This window comes from Galdieria sulphuraria (assembly GCF_000341285.1).
Source record: "Galdieria sulphuraria unplaced genomic scaffold scaf_37, whole genome shotgun sequence".
Classification (NCBI taxonomy): domain Eukaryota; phylum Rhodophyta; class Bangiophyceae; order Galdieriales; family Galdieriaceae; genus Galdieria; species Galdieria sulphuraria.
Window position 1 is genome coordinate 47,453 of NW_005178438.1, and position 19,705 is coordinate 67,157.

The window sequence follows — 19,705 nt, forward strand, 5'->3', positions numbered from 1 at the left end:
TTCTTAGATGCTTGTTCACTATCTTTGGTTGACCTTCACGTCCATTGGAACCTTCACACGTGTGACTGGTAGGACAGCTTGGCTATGAGAAGAACTAGCCATAGCATCTGAATGGGACATGAATTCCATTGATATACTGAGCTCTAAATGTGTTTAAAATATTATATTTGGTATGTAAAGAGCCATATGAAGAAAGCCAATAGCGTTTCTCTGACACTCCATTTTATTCTGATTTCAAGTTCTTTCATGGTTTCTGTAAGAGGGAAATGCTACGGACAACGGTTGATATACGAGGTTGACTCCAACAAGCAATTCAAGAATGAGTTGTAGATAGGAGCAGCATTGTGTTCGGACAAACCTTTCTCAATTATGAGTGATACACAATTTAATACAGTAGAAATTTTCTTCTCTGAAAGTATTCTTGAATAGACTTCCACCAAGCCACACTTTAGCCATGTTACTGGACCTTGGATTTTCAAAGAGAAACAAACGCTCAAGATAATAACGACGTATGAGTGGGCTTGACAACAGTAAACAAATCTCCAAAGGCAAAGGAAAGGTAGAAAAGCTTCCCGTTATTATGTGAGACCAGAACAGTTGGCTATCAACTTTAAAGTCAAGGTCTCCTTCATAACATAACCGACGCAATTATGTTGTGACGAAAATGCTAAAATGGCTTTTTATGTCATACAAGAATAACGACAGTCACACACCCGGTTTCTTCATCTTTGCACAAACCCTCAAGTCCAACAGCCCATCTATAGTCCATTTTTACTTTGAATTGGGTGTCTATTTTTTGGGTAACAGTCACTTTTTGGAGTTTGGGTATACTCCCTCTTTATGACTTTGATAGCAACTTTAACTTTGGAAGCTGTAAGATGGAAAAAACAGAGAGAGACAGACTAGAGACGGAAAATATTGCAAGTAGCCTTTCACAAAAATGTTCCTTGTTAAAGAAGGAAGGAAGTAAGAAGGAACAATTTTCCCAAGCTGCTCAAGAGAGGGATATGAAACTTCATGGTCAACTAAGGCCACTAGTCCCTTTCTTTGTACCAGGAGAAGAAACAAGTGACGGAGACCTGAAAATTAACGACACTTTACGAGTTCCGCAAGAAACGAGCTTCAAAGTTGCTGCAGAACCCAAAGAGGTTATAGTGAGAACTTGGGACAAAGAGCAAGGCTTTTTTGAAGAATCTGTACATAGAGTGACAGAAAGTAACAGGGAGCCAATGACAGAGGAGAAAGAAGGTCTCAAGAACGTGAAAGGTGACACTTCTGTGGTGGAAGTAAGGACCAAGTTGCTCACACCTGACAGTATTTTGGCCAGAGCTTCAGCAAAGAAACAGTTTCTTAGCCCTTACCCTGGTGGCTCTATTGAAGGGAAGGATGCAGAGCGAAAGAGCTGCTCTGATTTTTCGTTCGAAAGAGAAGTTTGTAGAGAACTGAGTTTTTCAGAGCAGACACAGAAGCTGGAGAACTATCAAAAGGGGAGTAAAAAGAGTGAGTTAAACAAAAAATATAACGAGCAAAAGAAGCCAAACCAGAGTGCAAAAAAGAAACACTCAGGTTCGCCAAAGTCACCTTATAACGAAATTATGCGAAACTCGAACAAGTTAGAAGATAGTGAGAAAGGAAGAAGGGCAGCAGATAAGGAATACCGTGCCCCAGAGAAACACAACCAAAAGTCAAGTCGAAAAATTAAGAAAGCCTATAGTGAGGAAGGAAGTAAGAAACCAACGTCAACCGAAGCTGACTTGAATCGGAGATTTGCTGGTAGCTCTTATGATACTGCTAGCCCACCTCCAGCGTCTTTGCCACTTCCTTCATTTGTGAAATAGTAGTTATTGGTGGGTTTTCGGTGAACTTCAAGTGTAAGAAGTTATTTTGTTAAGTTTTCGTATCACTTTAATTGCGTAGGTTTGTTGATAATTTGTCTTACAGTTTCGCTTGCCTCTTTTGCGAACTTCCTTTGTAGCCTTTGTGTAAAAGGGGTCAAGAGGAAGGTTAGAGGGTGACTTGCAACAGAGAAGGACGATATTTCGAACGTTACGTCACCATTTTTTCTTCGCTCTATAGCAACTAGTTCTTCACCTCGTAGTAAATGACGTCGAGTTGTTCCCCAACCTACTGCCATTCTGTGTACAGGTTTCATAGACTCTTCATTTGTGGAAACCTGACTTTGCAAGCAAGGTGAAAACACAGGTTTGCCAAACTGCCCTTCACTATCGTCGACGTATAATAGTTTGTTAGCAACCACGATACGAAAGAACATAAATCGGAAAGAAATAAGCACAGGAGTTTCTGGCTGTAGTCGTCCACAAACTTTAGCCCTTGAAAAGGAGGTTTTCAACGCCTCCAGTGAAGAAAGAGCTGACTTGGCTCTTCTCCAGGCCTTCATATTCAAGTTATTGCTTGATCCGAAACGAAACAAAATCCCTTACTTCTTCTCCACTACCAACAACTGTCTTTGTGTGATGAACGCAATAATAACGTTGACAAGTGATTCCAGCCTTAAGTCTACCACAGCAGTTCCATCTAGTCTGGAATTTGTCTTCATAGTCGATAACCTTTGTATTCTTTATGTTTCTAGCATACCGACAAAAATCTTCATCCGTCAAGTCTCTAAAGAAAATCGGTAAAAAAGGAGGTAGCCAGTCTACGAACTTGGCACCTTGTAATATGTCCATTTTTCTCAATTAGATGTTCCAACTTTCATCGATCAAAAACGCCTTGTTCAGATTCAACTGGATCTCGATTCTCAAACAAATTGAAAACCATTCAACATTATTCATTCTATATGTATACAACTTAAGTTCCTAATTTAATTGTTTGTGTCTGCAATAGAGTTAGCTTCTACCTATTCAAAAACAAAAAGCTATCAATACAGCGAGAAGAGCTCAAGGAACAAAGTTTCATAAAAATTTTTCCAAGTTCCTCTTCAAGTTTTCATAAATAGTTATTGTAATAGAAGCGGCTGGAACAAGCCATACCAGTCTTATTCCGACACCTCGAAACAACCCAACTATTCCCTCTTCCTTTACTAACTGAAAGGCTATCCTAGTGATCGAAGGACGCGACCGAATATTGAAAACAGTCTGAGAACTATCGAATTGGATCGACCTTTCAACTTGGTATCTAGTCTTTAGAACATCTAATGGAGTTGTTAAAACCGTAGCTAAGCTCCCACCTACAGTACCGGCTACTAGATCGATGAAACCATTGGATTCCTCTTCAGACTTTCTAAGAATTCGTTGCATGATCTTACGACTCCACTCAAACCCTGAAAAATACAGTGCTGAAAATGGAGCGAAAGAAAAAAAGGCAATGAAATATCCACGATAGAACCCACGCAGTCCTTCTTCTAACCACACCGTCTGAACAGAGCGACGAAGATTGGCATATTTTCCGTCGTCAATTACTCCTGGAGCTCCCTGTAACTGTGAGCGCTGCTTAATTACGTCTTGTGGAGTCCACAATAGTCCACCAAAGAACTCTGCTGCGACGCCTGCCATAGTCGGCGAAATCTCTTCATTCACTCCTCTCTTTTCCAAGGCTCTCTTGGCGTTTTCATATGAAGCAAAGTAAAGAGCATGTGCAGGAATGGAAAAAGCTACAACGGCACCAAAACCGCGATAGAGGCCCTTCCAGGATTCGTGTTGTAAACACAACTTGAACAATTGAAAAGAAGAAGGCGGACAGTGATCTTTTCTTACACATTGTACCCTAACTCGAAGAGTGTCCAACGGATGAGTTGAACTATCTGCAATAAGGCCAGCAAGAGCTCCAGATATTAGCTGCACTGCATATAACGATACAAGGGGAACCGACCGGTACGCATTTGTCTCCTGCATGAGATAAATGGCCGTTAGAAAAGACTTTGTCGCAACGTTCTATTGGTCGTATGAAAACTCAAACGAACTCTACAGTAAATAAGAAAGGAGAATAATTTGATTGAAATATGTGTTTATTATGAACTTATGCAAACTTCAAATAGAGTACAATGCGATTAAAAGCTTATGAACCTATAGGATCATTTCAAAGCACACAGGTATAAAGAATAATAAGACAATCAAAAAATCCGAAATACAATAGCCTATTTTTAGTATCCACTGTCGGCGACAGCCACAGATATACTAATTAAGGTATCTCTTCACGACAGTCATCCAAGTGTCCCATTTCCAATTCGCATATACGTGGAAGACACAACTGCTTGCGTTTCAAGGCTAATACTTCTAAATTTAGATACAGGGTATTTTCGAAATGTTGTCATAATATTCATCGAAGCTTCCACGGGGAACTTTAAAACTGAAACTCATCTTTTTTTACAAAGCTATATCCAAGTTTGCTTTCTTAACCTTGACGTCATTCAAATCATGTCTCGTCTTCAAAGTATACTTCTAGTATCATTCATCGTCGCTATCCTTGGATCTTTCGTATCTGCCACGCCTTTGACTGAAAGGTGGCAACAAAGTACTTCCTGTCAACAATCTTGCAAGACAGTCTGTGAGTGAATGCTCAATATTTTCGAAATATATCTTGATTATCTTTCTAAGGTGCTGAAACTCAGATTTGCTCGACTCCAACACCCACGCCAACACCCTCACCAACTGTGAGCGTAACTTCAGAGCAACAGAATGTCTACCGTTGGGCTGAGACTTATGGTACGGCAACTCCTACTCCAACACCAAATTTAGTTTGCACATATGTTGCATATTGCACCCAGGTGTGTTCGAACGAGTGCCCAAGCCAAACTTCCGCCGCTACCACCTCAAGCTACTCCTCTTCGTCCCCTGAAGTTTCTACAAGTTCAACAAGCTCATATTACTATAGTTCCAGTCAACAAACTAGTCCTTCCAGTTCGTCCTATTACTACTACGGCGCTGCTTCTTCTCAAGCTGTAACAAGTCAAACTTCTGCAGCTTCTAAGACAACTTCTTACTATAGTTCCAGTCAACAAGCTAGTCCTTCCAGTTCGTCCTATTACTACTACGGCGCTGCTTCTTCTCAAGCTGTAGCTAGTCAAACTTCTGCAGCTTCTAAAACAACTTCTTACTATAGTTCCAGTCAACAAACTAGTCCTTCCAGTTCGTCCTACTACTACTACTACGGTGCTGCTTCTTCTCAAGCTGTAGCTAGTCAAACTTCTGCAGCTTCTAAAACAACTTCTTACTATAGTTCCAGTCAACAAACTAGTCCTTCCAGTTCGTCCTACTACTACTACTACGGTGCTGCTTCTCCTCAAGCCGTAGCTAGTCAAACTTCTGCAGCTTCTAAAACAACTTCTTACTATAGTTCCAGTCAACAAGCTAGTCCTTCCAGTTCGTCCTATTACTACTACGGCGCTGCTTCTTCTCAAGCTGTAGCTAGTCAAACTTCTGCAGCTTCTAAAACAACTTTTTACTATAGTTCTACTGCAGGCACTCAGTCAACTCAAGTTGAGAGTGGCCCCTCTTCCAATTATTACGGAGCAGGCCAAACATCCTCTAAGTCAACTAGTACCACTTCGAGTGGTTTCTATGCTTAATTTGCAGCACTAAATCTATCTCTTCGTTTCTTTTTTTGATAAAGTTTTAAGAATCTTCACTTGTGTGAAAATTTTGCCCATCGATCATCAAACCAATTGCTCGCATTGTGGCAAATTGGACACGACAGAAACTCATTGTGCCAATTTTCCACTTGTGCCATATCACACATAAACAATCACTGTTTTAGCAAAAAGCAAAGAATACACCACAATATTGTCACAAATCGTACGGCGAATGTGTTGGAAATTTTGAAAGCATGGAGAATCATTCAACTCAATACAACAACATTGAAAGTACAGTGGAGTCGGGAGGAGCTATCCCTATGAATAATCATAATGGACAATCGGGTATTACTGTCACCGTTGCTGTAAGAGTGCGACCTTTCAGTTCTTTAGAATCTTCCCATGGTAGACAATGCTGTCTTCAGGTGGAAAAGCAAGATACCATAATGATTGGAAAAGACAAGTCCTTTACGTTTGACCACGTATTCGACTCCAACACTTCGCAAGAAGAGCTATATAAAAGCATCGTTTTGCCTCTTATCAATGGAATATTCGAAGGATTTCATTCTTGTCTATTCGCTTATGGACAAACAGGATCTGGAAAGACATATACTATGGGAACTTCTTGTTTTGGACCTGTCACTCCATCTCATGGAATCATACCACGAGTCATTGAAGACATCTGCAATCATGCAAAAACGATGACCAAAGATTATGAAATTTCCTTGAAAGTTTCTTTCATTGAAATATACAACGAAGACGTTCGCGACTTGTTGAAACAACATTCCAAAAAACATCTCGATGGGAGACCCAATGCAAAGGATTCCTTTTCACTAGCACCCAATTCGAAAATCCAAGTACGAGAAGATGAAACAGGAAATGTTTTCTTAGAGGGAGTTAATGAAGTTAACATTCAAACTTACGAGGACGCCATCGGATGTCTAGAAAGTGGTGCGATACATAGAGCAACTGCTTCTCATGACTTGAATGAACGCTCCTCTCGATCTCATGCCGTATTCACTATCTACTTAAGTAAGCGACCTATTCAAGGACCCAAAACAGATAAAAAGATAGTCTCCCAATTCCAGTTGGTAGATTTGGCAGGATCCGAGAGAGCAAAGAGAACAAATGCTGAAGGAACTAGACTGAAAGAAGGAATTAGCATCAATACAAGTCTTTTGGCACTAATGGAAGTCATCAGTGTATTGGGAGATGAAAAGAAACGGGGAAGTCATGTTCCTTATCGCCGCTCTAAACTGACTCGCATCCTTACCAACTCATTAGGAGGAAACTCAAAAACAGCAATGATAGCGTGTATCAGTCCAAGTGAAGACTCTATGCAAGAAACTCTGAATACCCTAAAATATGCCCATCGAGCAAGAAATATTCGCAACAAACCAGTAGTCAACTATGATACTACATTTTCCGAGTTGCAAGAATTGCGCAAAAAAGTGGCACAGCTGCAAGAACAACTAGCTGCCTATGAAAACAGTGGTGCAATGTTGTTAACTTGTGAACATCCAACCAAAAACAGTGTAAAAGAGGAACAGGAATTTCAAGGACAGAGGAAAGGTCCAAAGAATGTTGAAGAACTGACAAGTCAATCTGAGTCTCGAAGTGTTCTCGAGAGATATCAACAGGAAGTCAAGTCACTTAGGCGCTGTGCACACTATTTAAAGTTGGAACGTGACGTCCTTGCTATCCAGATAGAGAATATGGCAGCAACCAACAAACGACAAAAAAGAAAAAACTTTCTGGACTTTGCGTCCCATAACTTGGGAGACTCTGATGAGGAAGACTTACGAGATACAAAGTCTTCGACGGTGTTGGACCCTATTCTGGAGAGTCCCAAACATTTAGAGTCCAAAAGTGAACTTCTCTCAGTGGAACAAGTGACACCGGATACTTCATTGGATTCAATTATACAACAAGAGGACCATGAAGTTTGGGAAACTGAAGCAAAGAACAAAGAGAAACTTCTTGAATGGTTTCTCAAAGACATATTCGATGACTCAAGTCACTGCCTATTAGAGGAGGAGAATGGCATAGAATCCATCAGCATCGTCCAGTCCACTGAAGAAGGATGGCTTGTAAAAGCTGAGGAAAGAAAGTTAGAGGCTTGTTTAGAAGAGATTCGTAAGATTTTGACTGAAAAGCAGTCTGCCTTACGAAGGATTGCTCATATCGAAAGATTTCTTTTGTTAGAATGCAACAAGTATCGAAGGTTGATTGCTACGAAGAGAGAAGATTTGCAGACACAAGAGTTCGAACTGAGAAAATGGCTGAATCCTAAAGGAGGAGAACAAACTTCACAAGAGGTACCTCTTTCTATGGATATGAAGACTGGTCTTGGAAATGGTTTCTCCATTGTTGATAAGTTTCAACGAGATACTCGAGAGATGGAGACATTGGAGCAGAATACTTATCGATTGGACACATTTCTATCATATTGTAAGAAGAACAAAGCCATTCTACTGGACGACTTTAAACATTTGAGAAAGTATGAAGTCAAGGTCTGTAGACAGTTGGAGATGATTCAAAATCGTCAAGCTTCCAAAAAAGCCAACAATGATGAGTACGATATTCTTATGAAAGAGGTATGTTATGACATACGTTTCTAATCAATCGATAAACAAAGATTCTAGGGAACAACTAAAAATGACAATCACGGTCATCCTATGTTTGACAAAGCAGATGATTTGATTCATACTTTGGAAACCAATATATTGGATATTCTCAAAGAAAAATTGACTATAGATGAAACAATCAATCAGGCCGTACAAAAGGAAGTGGCAGTTGTGAATAAACACGCTGCTCATGCTTTGCTCAATGCAGTTTCCAATCAGGATAGTAATCAAAGGAAATCAGAGACACAACAAAAGGCTCTCATGGATTGTACACAGTCGACATTCTTGTATTCTGATGTGGAAGATAGTTGGAATATTATCCATTTACAAGATTCCATTGAGGCCTTGGATATCGAAATTGAATACCGCAAACAGAGAATCAGACAAGGTCAAGATATCATATCGCATCCCGTTCAAAAATGCAAAGCGTTGTTTGAGAAAATCTATTTGCTTCCAAATGTAAGTTTACAAGTGCGAATTGCACTTTTGGAATTTGTCAAGAGGTACGTACGCAGAATAAGACTTTTCAAGTAACAATCCTAACGAAATATAGATGGTTGAAGAGTCAAGAACAGGTGAAGAGTTTCAAACAAACTGAACAAAAACTCCGTCAAGAACTCAACAACTTAATCAACTGTTTTAGTGATTGGCAACAAAGAGCAAAATGGCAAGAGTTGGAGATGGAAAGTTGGAAAACTCAACAATGTTTGCATGAATTGGAAATGATTGAAAAAGTGATCAGTTTAGATGGCTATGAAGAGTATAATGAAGAAAACCTCTTGGAAGGTGTACAAAGAAGAATTTCGAATACATTTCTTTCTTCCGGTGACAATGACTTGGAGTCATCTTCTTTATTCGATTTCGATGAAGCAAGTGTTCATGCAAAATATCCCAACGACTTGTTCGATCTCGATTGGTCTGATATGGAAATGGAAAGTGCCATATAAGCTTTATCAGTTGTTACTTTCAGGGACATTCCCAATTTCTTTTTCGAATTTTATTAAAAGCAAGCTTTCTGAGTGCTAAATAGATGTTCAACCCAACATTCAAATCTTGTACAAACTCTTATCGTTTACAACATTCCTGAACTTATAACGGCTACTCGACGAAGTAACTTGTTTGGATAAATTTCATCTGCACGTTTATCATGAAATACATCTCTACCTATCGTTAGAAAAAGATTTCTCTGCCAGTCAAACAGTTTTGAAGATAACGTCTTGCCTTCTCTTCTGTTAGAATCAACCAGCACTGGAAGACTTTCAATAGCTTCCAAAACTTCATATCCTTGTTCTAACTTGCCAAATACAGTATGTGAAACATCCAATTCTGGATGTCCTGCCAAAGTTATACCAAATTCCGGTCCAAACTGGAGTCTTTTGCGGGTTAATAAACCTCGTTCTGTGTGCTTCAAAGAGTTGGTTTCCACTTGTGGGTTCGCAGCAATTAGAGCGCCACCAATATCATAAAAAGTAGTATCCCCAACTGAAGTCAAACGAAGATTGGGAATCTTGCCTCCTTCAAGCAGAATACCTGGTGAACAACGATAAAACAAAGAGAAGTCATAGCTAACGAAAGGTTCCTCAGAGTATATAAGATCTTCTTCTTCTTCTTCAACCAATTTTTGATCGGACAAATTCAAGTCTTTGGTTCTATCCTTATTATGTACACCTTTTAAAAACTGTAGAAAGGTAGAAACTGTTTCTGGTGCATCTCGTCCATAAAGGTCAAAAACCATTCTTCCAAGATACTCATTACCAACACTAATGTCAAAATAAACTCTGTTGGTCACAGTTGGTTTTCTGTTAGGACCGGATTCGACAAAAGAGAAGAAAGGAACAGGAAGCACTGCAAGTGTCAAAGTTATAAAATCTCTTCTAGAAAAAGAACCAAGTGAACAACGCAAACCACACTTTAAAGTTGCTAATGTTTTATGCCTTCGACTCATACAATATTTACAAAAGTTACTCTTGAACGAAGAAGCAACATAGTTTTGTTTATATAAAGATTGGAAACCATCAAGAAAACTTAGCTTCATCTGAAGGAATTCGATGATCGGCGATATATACCATTCGAGTGATTATTTTATACGATGAGTGACGATTTGTTTGATGTCTTTGACGCAACCAAAGCAAAGAGACCTCAAGATGCCATATTGGAAGCCATGGAGACTGCAGAAACTTTGGAGGAATTAGATGATGACGAGGATGTTACAGAAGACCAAGCAATTGAACCTCCAGAAAAGTGGAGAAAGCTAGAGTTGACCATCAACGAAGAAAGAAGAAAGAATAGTGACACACAAATAGTCGACAACTTCCGTGAAAATAAAAAGAAACCGCGGTCTTTTCACTTACAGGAGTATTGTAGTGATTCTGTGAACGAAACTTGTACAACAGACAGTGACTTGAAGACTAGTTGCATTCACGACGTTTCCTTACCTGCCGAATATGGAGAATATCTTTTTGAACCTAAAGAAACAAGTCGTAAACCAGCAAAAGAATATAAATTTACACTCGACGCTTTTCAACGAGAGAGTATTCGGTGTTTGGAAAGAAATGAGTCGGTGTTGGTTTCCGCACATACTTCAGCAGGAAAAACCGCCATCGCAGAATATGCTGTCGCTATGTCCCTCAGAGATGGTCAAAGGGTCATTTACACTTCTCCTATCAAAGCACTTAGTAATCAAAAGTATCGAGAACTTTACGAGGAATTTATTGACGTAGGTTTAATGACAGGAGACGTGACTATCAATCCTAGTGCGGGTTGCCTAGTAATGACGACTGAAATCCTCAGAAGTATGTTATATCGTGGGTCTGAAGTCATAAGAGAAGTTGCTTGGGTCATATTTGATGAGGTTCATTATATGAGAGACAAGGAACGCGGAGTAGTTTGGGAGGAAACTATTATAATGGTTCCTGAGAATGTTCGTTTTGTATTTTTATCAGCTACTATTCCTAATGCCAGAGAGTTTGCTGAATGGATTGTTCAACTCAAGAATCAACCTTGTCATACTATTTACACGGATTCTCGCCCAGTTCCGTTACAGCATTACTTATTTCCGGCTGGTGGAGATGGATTGTATTTAGTAGTAGATGAGAAAGGACAGTTTCGAGACGATACTTTTGAAAAAGCATTGTCTAAAATTGGAGAAAACTCAATCAAGGACACTTCTAAAGGAGCAGAAATGAATAAGAAAAACAAAAAGGCTGCTAAAGGTGCTTCCGATGTCTATCGTATTATTAAGTTGATTATGGAGCGTGAATACGATCCCGTCATTGTATTTGCCTTTTCTAGAAGAGAATGTGAAGCATTGGCCTTACAACTCTCCAAATTGGAATTGAACACAGACGAACAAAAGTCTCTTGTAGAACAAGTATTCGTGAATGCAATGGATAGTTTATCTGAAGATGACAAAAAATTGCCTCAAATCACTGCAGCACTTCCACTCTTGAAGAGAGGCATCGGTATTCATCATTCTGGCTTACTTCCTATTTTGAAAGAGGTATAGGATATAAGAAGAATAGGCCCACGTATATTTTTTTGAACTTTATGTGTAGGTTACTGAGATTCTTTTCCAAGAGGGACTTATTAAAGTACTATTTGCCACAGAAACCTTTGCGATGGGATTGAACATGCCTGCAAAGACTGTGGTTTTTACTGCAGTTCGTAAATTTGATGGAGAAGCCTTTAGATTTATTAGTGGAGGAGAATATATACAAATGAGTGGGAGAGCCGGTCGAAGAGGTTTAGATGAAAGAGGAATATCGATTTTGACAGTGGATGAAAGGATTCAACCGGAGACCGCTCGAGCCATATTGAAAGGTAATGCGGATCCTCTTCGTTCATCCTTTCATTTGGAATACAATATGCTTCTTAATTTGTTGAGATCGGAAGAAGCCAATCCAGAATATGTAATATCTCGCTCTTTAGCACAGTTCCAAGCAGATAGAGCACTTCCGGATAATGAAGCTAAACTAAATGAGCTTTTAAGACAAAAAGACGAATTGAAAATTTCGATGGAAGATGATGTAAAAGAATTTGCTGCTTACAAAGACCAATTGGAAAGACTTCGAAGCAAAGTCCGTAACATTGTTTTCCAAGCCAAAAATGTACTTCCATTTTTACAAGTTGGAAGACTTGCTCGATTCTGTGTACAAGACAAAGAAGTTCGCGACTTTGGATGGGGCGTAGTAGTTAATTTCACAAAAATGAATACTTCACAAGTAAAAGAACAAGGTAAAGAGTCTAAACTTTTGTCCGAACCTCATATTGAGATGTGTATTTTTAGGTCTCCGAGATAAATTTCTTATCGATGCATTAGTTTTTAGTAAGCCATTGACTGAAACCAATGAAAAAGTTTTCGTTCCCCCAAAAGGAGAAGAGGATATTGCACAAGCTTCTTGGAATGTTTTGCCATTTCATTTGAGTGCATTGGATGGTTTGTCTTCCATTCGTGTTTATATGCCTAAAGACCTTCGTCCACGGGAAAATCGATCAGCAGTGGGAAAGTCTGTTTCTGAAGTTATGCGTCAGTTTCCAAAGGGCATTCCTTTACTTGATCCTGTAGAAGATATGGGTATCAAGGATGAGGAGTTTAGAAAGTTGATTCGACAAGCTGAGTCTGTAGAAGACCAACTTTTCTCATCCAAACTTGCACAAAAGTATTCTCTGTCGCTTCACACAACTTATCCAGAAGAACTTTCCAGACTGATGGATTCCTATCAAAGGAAGGAACAAATTCTAGTAGAAATCAAGGCAGTCAAAAGACAAATTCGTTTAGGCCAAGGACTTATTTTACGTGAAGAGTTGAAACGAATGTTGCGTGTTTTACGTCGTTTAGGATTCATCAACCATGAAAATATTGTGGAAAAGAAGGGCCGAACTGCATGTGAAGTTAACACAGCAGACGAGTTGGTCTTAACAGAATTGATGTTTCACGGTGCATTTAATGAAATCAAGGCTGAAGTTGCTGTTGCTTTACTGTCTTGTTTTGTATATGACGAGAAACAAGACGAACAGTTACAATTCTCTGATGAGGAATTGAAAGCTGCATTTCAGACTTTGCAGAATATAGCTCGTAGGGTTGGTACGGTTACGAAGGAATGTAAGATACCTATTGATGTGGATGAATACGTACAATCTTTTGACCCGAGTATGATGAATGTTGTTTATGCTTGGTGTCGTGGAGCCATTTTTGCTGAAATCTGTAAAATGACGCATATTTTCGAAGGAAGTATTATTCGTTGTATGCGTCGTTTGGAAGAGTTGCTAAGACAGCTTTCTGCAGCTGCTCATAGTATTGGCAACGAAGAATTGGAGCATTTATTTGAAAAAGGAAGTCAGCTATTGAAACGAGATATTGCTTTTCAAGCTTCCTTATATTTATAAGTCTAATAAGATAGGACTCAAAAGATAGTTTCCAAGTATCAGTCAAAGATGTTGTTATTTTTTCCATGAAAGAGTGAATGTTAGCAGACCATCGTTGGTAAAGAAAAGAATTGGTTCTTTCAGTATGTATTATTCTTAGAAAGCTTCCAAAGGAATTCGTCGAATCGAAGCATGTCTTGGAGGAATGTCGTATCTCAGACAGAAGCTTCTTGTTGGAATACTAGTCACTCAGATAATACATCAGAAACACATACAGAACAAGTAATCACCCCATTCCTTTCAAAACTCTATGATTTACTAGCTGAAAGTTCCAACAGTTCTTTTGTTCACTGGATACACTCTGGTGATTGTTTTGAAGTGTTTAGACCTACGGAGTTTGCTCATCAAGTACTTCCCAACTATTACAAACACAACAACTTTTCTTCTTTTATCAGACAATTAAACCAATATGGTTTTCGAAAGATTGACAAGGAGAGGTGGCTATTTCAACATCCTTGTTTCAAGAGAGGGAGGAAGGATCTTTTGAGTCGCATTGGTAGAAGAAAAAGTAATCAGAAGCAAAAGTTAGCAAACAACATGATAGAGAGAACAACAATGTCAGGGAGTGAAGAGGATATCAAGAGTGGAACAACAACAGATATTTTGGGTGACTATAGTGAAAGTCCAACGCAGTGGAAGAGTTCAGCAAAACATATAGACAGCCCTGTTACAAAGAGTGGCAAGGACCGATGGGAGTGGCTATGCAGGGAGTTGGTTTCTTCCAAAGAAAGACAAAGGAGGTTATCGTATATTATACAATTGGATGAGCAGAAGGTCGAGTCTTTGGAAAGGCAACTTTGGTGGATGAAAAAGTGTATGTCTGACTATGTAGAGCAGTATTCTCATTCCCATTGTAAGTATTTCCTGTTGTATTGCATATATCAACTAACTTATTCATTCTATGATAGCAAACTTGGACACAAACAACACCACATCACTCAACAAGGAGACTGGTAGGCTATCTTGTCAAGGAAAAGCTTATTTACTCCATCAAGGATTGTCTACAAAGGATACCCATATGGATGAAACTTATTTACCTGCTTTGGGTGAGTTATGGGATAAGGAGTTTGATATATTACCAAAGAAAAATGTTTTGCAGATGGATGACGACATTTTTCAATCGGATGTTTGTTGTTGTATGGAACGAGAGAAGGAGGGTTATGAAATATCTTCGTTAAAGAAGGTTCATCCAATATCAGTACCTTGTCAAAGGCATAATACTATGGAAGATGTAGAGTTGGAATCTTTGTCTGAACAAAGTACACAATATACGGCATGTTTTAGGAAGTGGCAATTGGATAATGGTGGACATGTAGATATGAGCAGTTTATCTGGGAGTATTGGCAACTCGGAATGTTCCTCTTAGTTATGGCGTACAGAGAAAGAGAGAGAAAGAAACAACATTTGTTGTATAGTTTGATTGTATAAATTTGCGCATTCGTGTCCATTTGAATTTCATTCCTTTCATGAGAGAAATGAAACGACAACCGTTACAAGATAAGACACAACTTGTAAACACTCCTTCTTCTAAAACTATAGTTGAAAAGAGCCCTTTAGGCAACAAGCAAGTCTCTTCTACTGAGAATGTTCTTGAAGTAGATGAAACAACGAAAGCACCTGGAGTATATTCGGCCTTACCTTGGATATCCTTTTTCAAAAGAATATTAAGACAAGAGGAAAGTTTCAATCAACAGTCACCTGTTGTCAATAGGACAGAGAAAAGATTATTGGACCCACGTTCGCCAAGCGTTGATAGGACTCCTTTGAATGAATATTTGAAAAAATACAAACGATGACTTTATATTTGTATGTGTGTGTTTGTGTGAATAAGAAATATGCTGTGATTGGATAAAATAGAAATAAGAATACTTTCTTTGGATGGATGTACTTGCCAATTCTTATTATGTTCTACGTCGTATGTGATATATTCAAAATACTTTACAAATACTCAGGATAGGGTTAGATGGAGAGAGTCGAGCCAATGTAGAACACTTGATCGTTTCAGATAGTGAAAACGGTATACTAGACTCATATGGACTGACGGACAAAGGAAAACAACAAGCACAACAAGCAAGTCATCCATCCATCAAAATATTTTCAAAGCAATAACTTTCCAATAGGCTGCTACACATTTAAAAGAAACACTTGACAAGGATTGGAGTGAAAAATACAACAAAGAGATGGTAACTTTGGTTGCTTCTCCCTTTTCCCGTGCCAGAGAAACCGCTGAGATAATAGCCACCCAACTGCAGTTTCAGGTTATCGTAGATCCTTTGTTGAGAGAAAGGTAAGTTGAAGTTGTTTTGGATACAGCTCTTTTGTATTGGAATAGATATTTTGGCCGTTTCAATATGACTCGTGATGAAAACTATGCAGTTGTATGGGATGCAGATAAGCAAATGGATGCCATGGACCCTGATTGGGATGTGGAAAGTGTGCAAGACACTTTGAAAAGAGCTTTACAAGTGATTCATCGATGTGAGCAAACATCAAAAGGACATATTTATGTGTTGGTTTCCCACGGAGATGTTTTACAAATTCTTCGTACCTATTTTGCCGGAGTTGCTTTAGAAAACCATCGTTCTTTACCTTATCTTGGAAATGCTCAGTTGGAATGTCTCTATATAGCCAAACATTAAAACGATTCTATATACAACATGTATATATTTATTGTACCAAACAACTCCTTAAAATATTTTCCAGTTGTTTCGCATCCAGTTCACGACCAATGAGTACCAACTGATTCTTGGAAGGTTCATCTTTTGGCCATTCATCTTCATCAAAGTCAGCTCGTCTTCCTGAAAGTTGGAAGATATAACGTTGAGGATAACCATCAAATTTCAAAAGTCCTTTTGCTCTAAATACATTGTTGGGAAGTTTTTGTAAGAAATAATCGCGAAAACGGCGAACATCAAAAGGCTTTTCACTCTCAAATGACACAGATACAAACGCTTCTTGATGCAAGTGTTGTGAATGAAGAGAATCATCTAAATGCGGATGCTCATGTAAAGAGTTGGCCTTTTGATTATTTTCCAGCGATAACGATTGTTTCATGGCTTCAACACTTGTGCCAATATCCAATATCAAAGGTAATGGAACACGTCCTCGAATACAACGGAGAACGCGAATACCTGGTTTCACTCTGTTCAAAAACTTCATAATATCGTCAAGTCTTTGCTGAGAAACCAAGTCTGTCTTGGAAACAAGAACTGCATCCGCTGATAGAATCTGATTCAAAGCAACTTCACTATCAAAATGATGAGTTGTATCGAAATTGGAAGCATCTACCAACGTCAAGACTCCATCTATTCGATATTCATCCACCAAATCAGTAGAAACTATCGAATGAATGAGAGGTACTGGATCTGCTAGTCCCGTAGTTTCCACAATAACATAGTCAAATTCTTTCTCTTGACCCTTTAAATGTTGAAGAGATTCCACAAAAGAACCGTTCACATTACAACAGATGCATCCATTGCTCAGTTCTACTAATAAGTTTCCCTTGTCTTTCCAAATACTCTTTTCTACCAAACGACTATCGATATCCAACTCACCAAAGTCATTCACAACTACTGCTATCTTCATGGAACCTGATTGGGAAAGTATATAGTTCAACAAAGTAGTCTTACCACTTCCTAGAAAACCAGTTAATATTGTAATAGGCAGACCATTCTTAGGAAAAGTCTGCAACATCTCTTGTGTCTTATGAGGGTCACCTTCTCTAAGAATGTAACTGTTCTCTGCTTCTAATGATGGCGGCTCATTCGTTTCATTAAGAAAGTCTACCGTAAGCAACGATGTACTTTCCATTGCGTCTGATTCGCTTTCTGAAGGAAGCGAAGTTAATATATCAAAAGCTGAAGGTACAATTGGAGAAGCTTTCTGAACGTCATACGTAGTTTCTTGACTTCCATTCATTGAAGCAGTATCCTTATTTTCCGACTGGTCTTGTGACTGCAACTGTTCCACTTGAATCTGTTCAGACTTTGTAGAACTTTCACTCACAGGAACCAATTCCTGAAAGGGATCCTCAAAGCTCGCCCAAGCATCTGTAAATACCATCTCTTCGTCTTGTAGCAAGCAGCTATCCAACATTCTTTCCAACTGATTTCTATTCATATCGATGCCAAGGAAAACAATAACAGTCTTTCTATCTCCAAACCGTTTATTCCAACTCGCTGATATTTCACTTCTTGACTTGTCATCTTTTGGCCATTCCTCCTTGGGTAATGTAACATAAAACGGTGAACCTCTTTTCAAAGAAACTGTACTACCCACTTGATTCCACTCCAAAGGACTATCCATTCTAGTTGCCAACCAAATCTTTCCAATAGACCGAATAATACCTCGGAAAGTTTCCGAATTCGAAATGTGAGAGTATAAACGTTTGGGATGAAATGGACGATCGACATTGTATACAAATGAATATGTAGAAAGCCATTCAGGAACGATAGCAAACTCACTCCTTTCTGAAGAGGATGTTGTTGTTTCCTGCTTGGTCAATGGAAGATTCTCCACAGAATTCTCATCTTTGTTATCGATAGCATTATTCATCATGGAATCCATATCATTTGAAACTCTCTTATCTGTACCATAACTACTATTCGTCAACAACTTTTTCCAAGTAGGTAAAAAATTCCAATTTGCTCGACTGATAATACCTACAATTCGCAAAATAGGAAACTGGAATCTTTCCAGAAAGTGCTCTTATTCTCAAAGCATCCATATTCAATACTTTCAGAACTTGTTCCAACTCATTGAGACTTTGTTCTGATAGCTCGTCAACTCTGTTAAGAACAATCAAATTGGCATATTCCAGCTGAGATATAAAGATTTGACTGGCATCCATTTCAGTTTCTCCAATGTCATTAGCAAGACTATCTGGATTATGCATTTCTTCCAGAAACTTGGAAGCATCCAATACAGTCACTAGAGAGTCAATACGAACAATGCGTTCAGCATTTCTTTTCTCTTCCGAAGGAAAATTGGATTCTATCATCTTTGCAATGACTTGAGGTTCTGAAGTTGCACCCCCATCCAGTATAACGTAATCACTCTTTCCTTCCTTCACAATACTTTCAAGTTGTTCAAATAATTCTTCTTTACTGGCACAAAACGCCACTCTTCCTGGAATACCTCCCATCTTACTCTTCGAGATGGCTTCTTTGTCACGTACGAACCCTTCTTCTTCTTCTTCTTCTTCTTCTTTGTTGTCAGTTTCTGTATGGACTTCATTCTTATCCATGAGTAACATTTGCGAACCTCTTCTCTTATCATGAGCAGAAATAACCCTACGAAAATTTTCTTGAATCTGCTTGAACCCAGGAGGTCCTATTAAACCAAGATAGACGATCCGTAGATCGGAAGCTAACGAGTTCATAGCGTGTCTAACCAACTCTAACCTTCCATCGATATCGGGACCCACTATTACAGTTATAGGTAGTTCTGAGGATCCAATAGTTCCATTATTATCACTATTATGCATAGCAGAAGAAACCGAGAAACTCTGGTTTTCTACTTTCTCCTCTTTGGGAGGTTCCTTTTCGACTTTTGCCACAAGTGTTTCCATACTTGCTCTTCTTTCACCCTCTTCTCCATCAAGTACATAACCTCCCAAAACAGTTGTGGCTAATACTTGGTTCTGCTTTGAAGAGTTTGTGGGAAGAGTTGTTGGTGTCCCTTTCCACGTTGTTCTTCTTCTAAAGAGTTTGGTCAGATTCTTTTCTACTTTGGAACCCCAATGACTCGAATGCTCCTTCCATGAAGAGCAAATCAAACTTCTATGACATCTTTTACAGTTATTCCAGACAACATACTGGTGTGCTAAGTTATTCAAGAAACCGAGTGTCGTATTGCTATAAAACCCAAAAATACAACTCACTACAGTCTTTTCAGAGTAAAAGACAGTACGATTACGATGGCAAGATAGATAAGTGACAGCCTTTTCTTCCATTGTTCTTAACAACAACGTTTCATATGACGACAAAACATATGAAAGTTCAGGACAACAAGCTCCCAATTGGGCCCAAGAGTGAGAAATTCTCGTTCCACGAGATGTTTTGCTGCTTCTATCGGTGGAACACAAAATGGACTTGCAAGTCATAAAAAAGAAAATGAAAGGAGACTG

General features: G+C 38.9%; 9 protein-coding genes across 10 annotated transcripts; 6 read left to right on the forward strand and 3 right to left on the reverse strand.

Annotated features, from left to right (window-relative positions):
• Positions 1–678: 678 nt before the first annotated feature.
• Positions 679–2,309, forward strand: Gasu_41600 (uncharacterized protein). Its single transcript, XM_005704776.1, has 3 exons — positions 679–1,807; positions 1,839–1,871; positions 1,918–2,309. Exons 1-3 carry the CDS (start codon positions 879–881, stop codon positions 1,973–1,975), a joined length of 1,020 nt encoding a protein of 339 aa, XP_005704833.1. The 5' UTR covers positions 679–878; the 3' UTR covers positions 1,976–2,309.
• Positions 2,310–2,562: 253 nt separating this feature from the next.
• On the reverse strand, positions 2,563–3,878 carry Gasu_41610 (mitochondrial carrier (BOU / S-adenosylmethionine carrier)). Its single transcript, XM_005704777.1, has one exon. The coding sequence runs from the start codon at positions 3,849–3,851 to the stop codon at positions 2,913–2,915; it is 939 nt and encodes a 312-aa protein (XP_005704834.1). The 5' UTR covers positions 3,852–3,878; the 3' UTR covers positions 2,563–2,912.
• Positions 3,879–3,938: 60 nt separating this feature from the next.
• On the forward strand, positions 3,939–5,712 carry Gasu_41620 (uncharacterized protein). Its single transcript, XM_005704778.1, has 3 exons — positions 3,939–4,048; positions 4,104–4,503; positions 4,554–5,712. The coding sequence occupies exons 1-3, from the start codon at positions 4,001–4,003 to the stop codon at positions 5,522–5,524; spliced, it is 1,419 nt and encodes a 472-aa protein (XP_005704835.1). The 5' UTR covers positions 3,939–4,000; the 3' UTR covers positions 5,525–5,712.
• A 26-nt stretch (positions 5,713–5,738) lies between these two features.
• On the forward strand, positions 5,739–9,174 carry Gasu_41630 (kinesin family member). Its single transcript, XM_005704779.1, has 3 exons — positions 5,739–8,124; positions 8,173–8,657; positions 8,708–9,174. The coding sequence occupies exons 1-3, from the start codon at positions 5,782–5,784 to the stop codon at positions 9,099–9,101; spliced, it is 3,222 nt and encodes a 1,073-aa protein (XP_005704836.1). The 5' UTR covers positions 5,739–5,781; the 3' UTR covers positions 9,102–9,174.
• Positions 9,175–9,193: 19 nt separating this feature from the next.
• On the reverse strand, positions 9,194–10,118 carry Gasu_41640 (cyclophilin). The gene has a single exon (XM_005704780.1). It carries the CDS (start codon positions 10,097–10,099, stop codon positions 9,227–9,229), a length of 873 nt encoding a protein of 290 aa, XP_005704837.1. The 5' UTR covers positions 10,100–10,118; the 3' UTR covers positions 9,194–9,226.
• Positions 10,119–10,128: 10 nt separating this feature from the next.
• Positions 10,129–13,679, forward strand: Gasu_41650 (ATP-dependent RNA helicase). Its single transcript, XM_005704781.1, has 3 exons — positions 10,129–11,653; positions 11,709–12,387; positions 12,440–13,679. The coding sequence occupies exons 1-3, from the start codon at positions 10,244–10,246 to the stop codon at positions 13,537–13,539; spliced, it is 3,189 nt and encodes a 1,062-aa protein (XP_005704838.1). The 5' UTR covers positions 10,129–10,243; the 3' UTR covers positions 13,540–13,679.
• A 9-nt stretch (positions 13,680–13,688) lies between these two features.
• Gasu_41660 (heat shock transcription) lies at positions 13,689–15,446 on the forward strand. The gene is made up of 2 exons (XM_005704782.1): positions 13,689–14,431; positions 14,487–15,446. The coding sequence occupies exons 1-2, from the start codon at positions 13,711–13,713 to the stop codon at positions 14,942–14,944; spliced, it is 1,179 nt and encodes a 392-aa protein (XP_005704839.1). The 5' UTR covers positions 13,689–13,710; the 3' UTR covers positions 14,945–15,446.
• A 2-nt stretch (positions 15,447–15,448) lies between these two features.
• Gasu_41670 (phosphoglycerate mutase family protein) lies at positions 15,449–16,249 on the forward strand. Of its 2 annotated transcripts, XM_005704783.1 has the most exons (4): positions 15,449–15,493; positions 15,542–15,648; positions 15,699–15,865; positions 15,911–16,249. In XM_005704783.1, the coding sequence occupies exons 1-4, from the start codon at positions 15,457–15,459 to the stop codon at positions 16,215–16,217; spliced, it is 618 nt and encodes a 205-aa protein (XP_005704840.1). In that variant the 5' UTR covers positions 15,449–15,456; the 3' UTR covers positions 16,218–16,249. The 2 variants fall into 2 exon arrangements, with proteins under 2 accessions (XP_005704840.1, XP_005704841.1); XM_005704784.1 differs by lacking the exon at positions 15,911–16,249 and having other exon boundaries at positions 15,699–15,909.
• Positions 16,250–16,273: 24 nt separating this feature from the next.
• On the reverse strand, positions 16,274–19,698 carry Gasu_41680 (uncharacterized protein). Its single transcript, XM_005704785.1, has 3 exons — positions 18,240–19,698; positions 16,482–18,178; positions 16,274–16,435 (listed from the first exon to the last, which is right to left on the reverse strand). Exons 1-3 carry the CDS (start codon positions 19,679–19,681, stop codon positions 16,419–16,421), a joined length of 3,156 nt encoding a protein of 1,051 aa, XP_005704842.1. The 5' UTR covers positions 19,682–19,698; the 3' UTR covers positions 16,274–16,418.
• Positions 19,699–19,705: the final 7 nt, after the last annotated feature.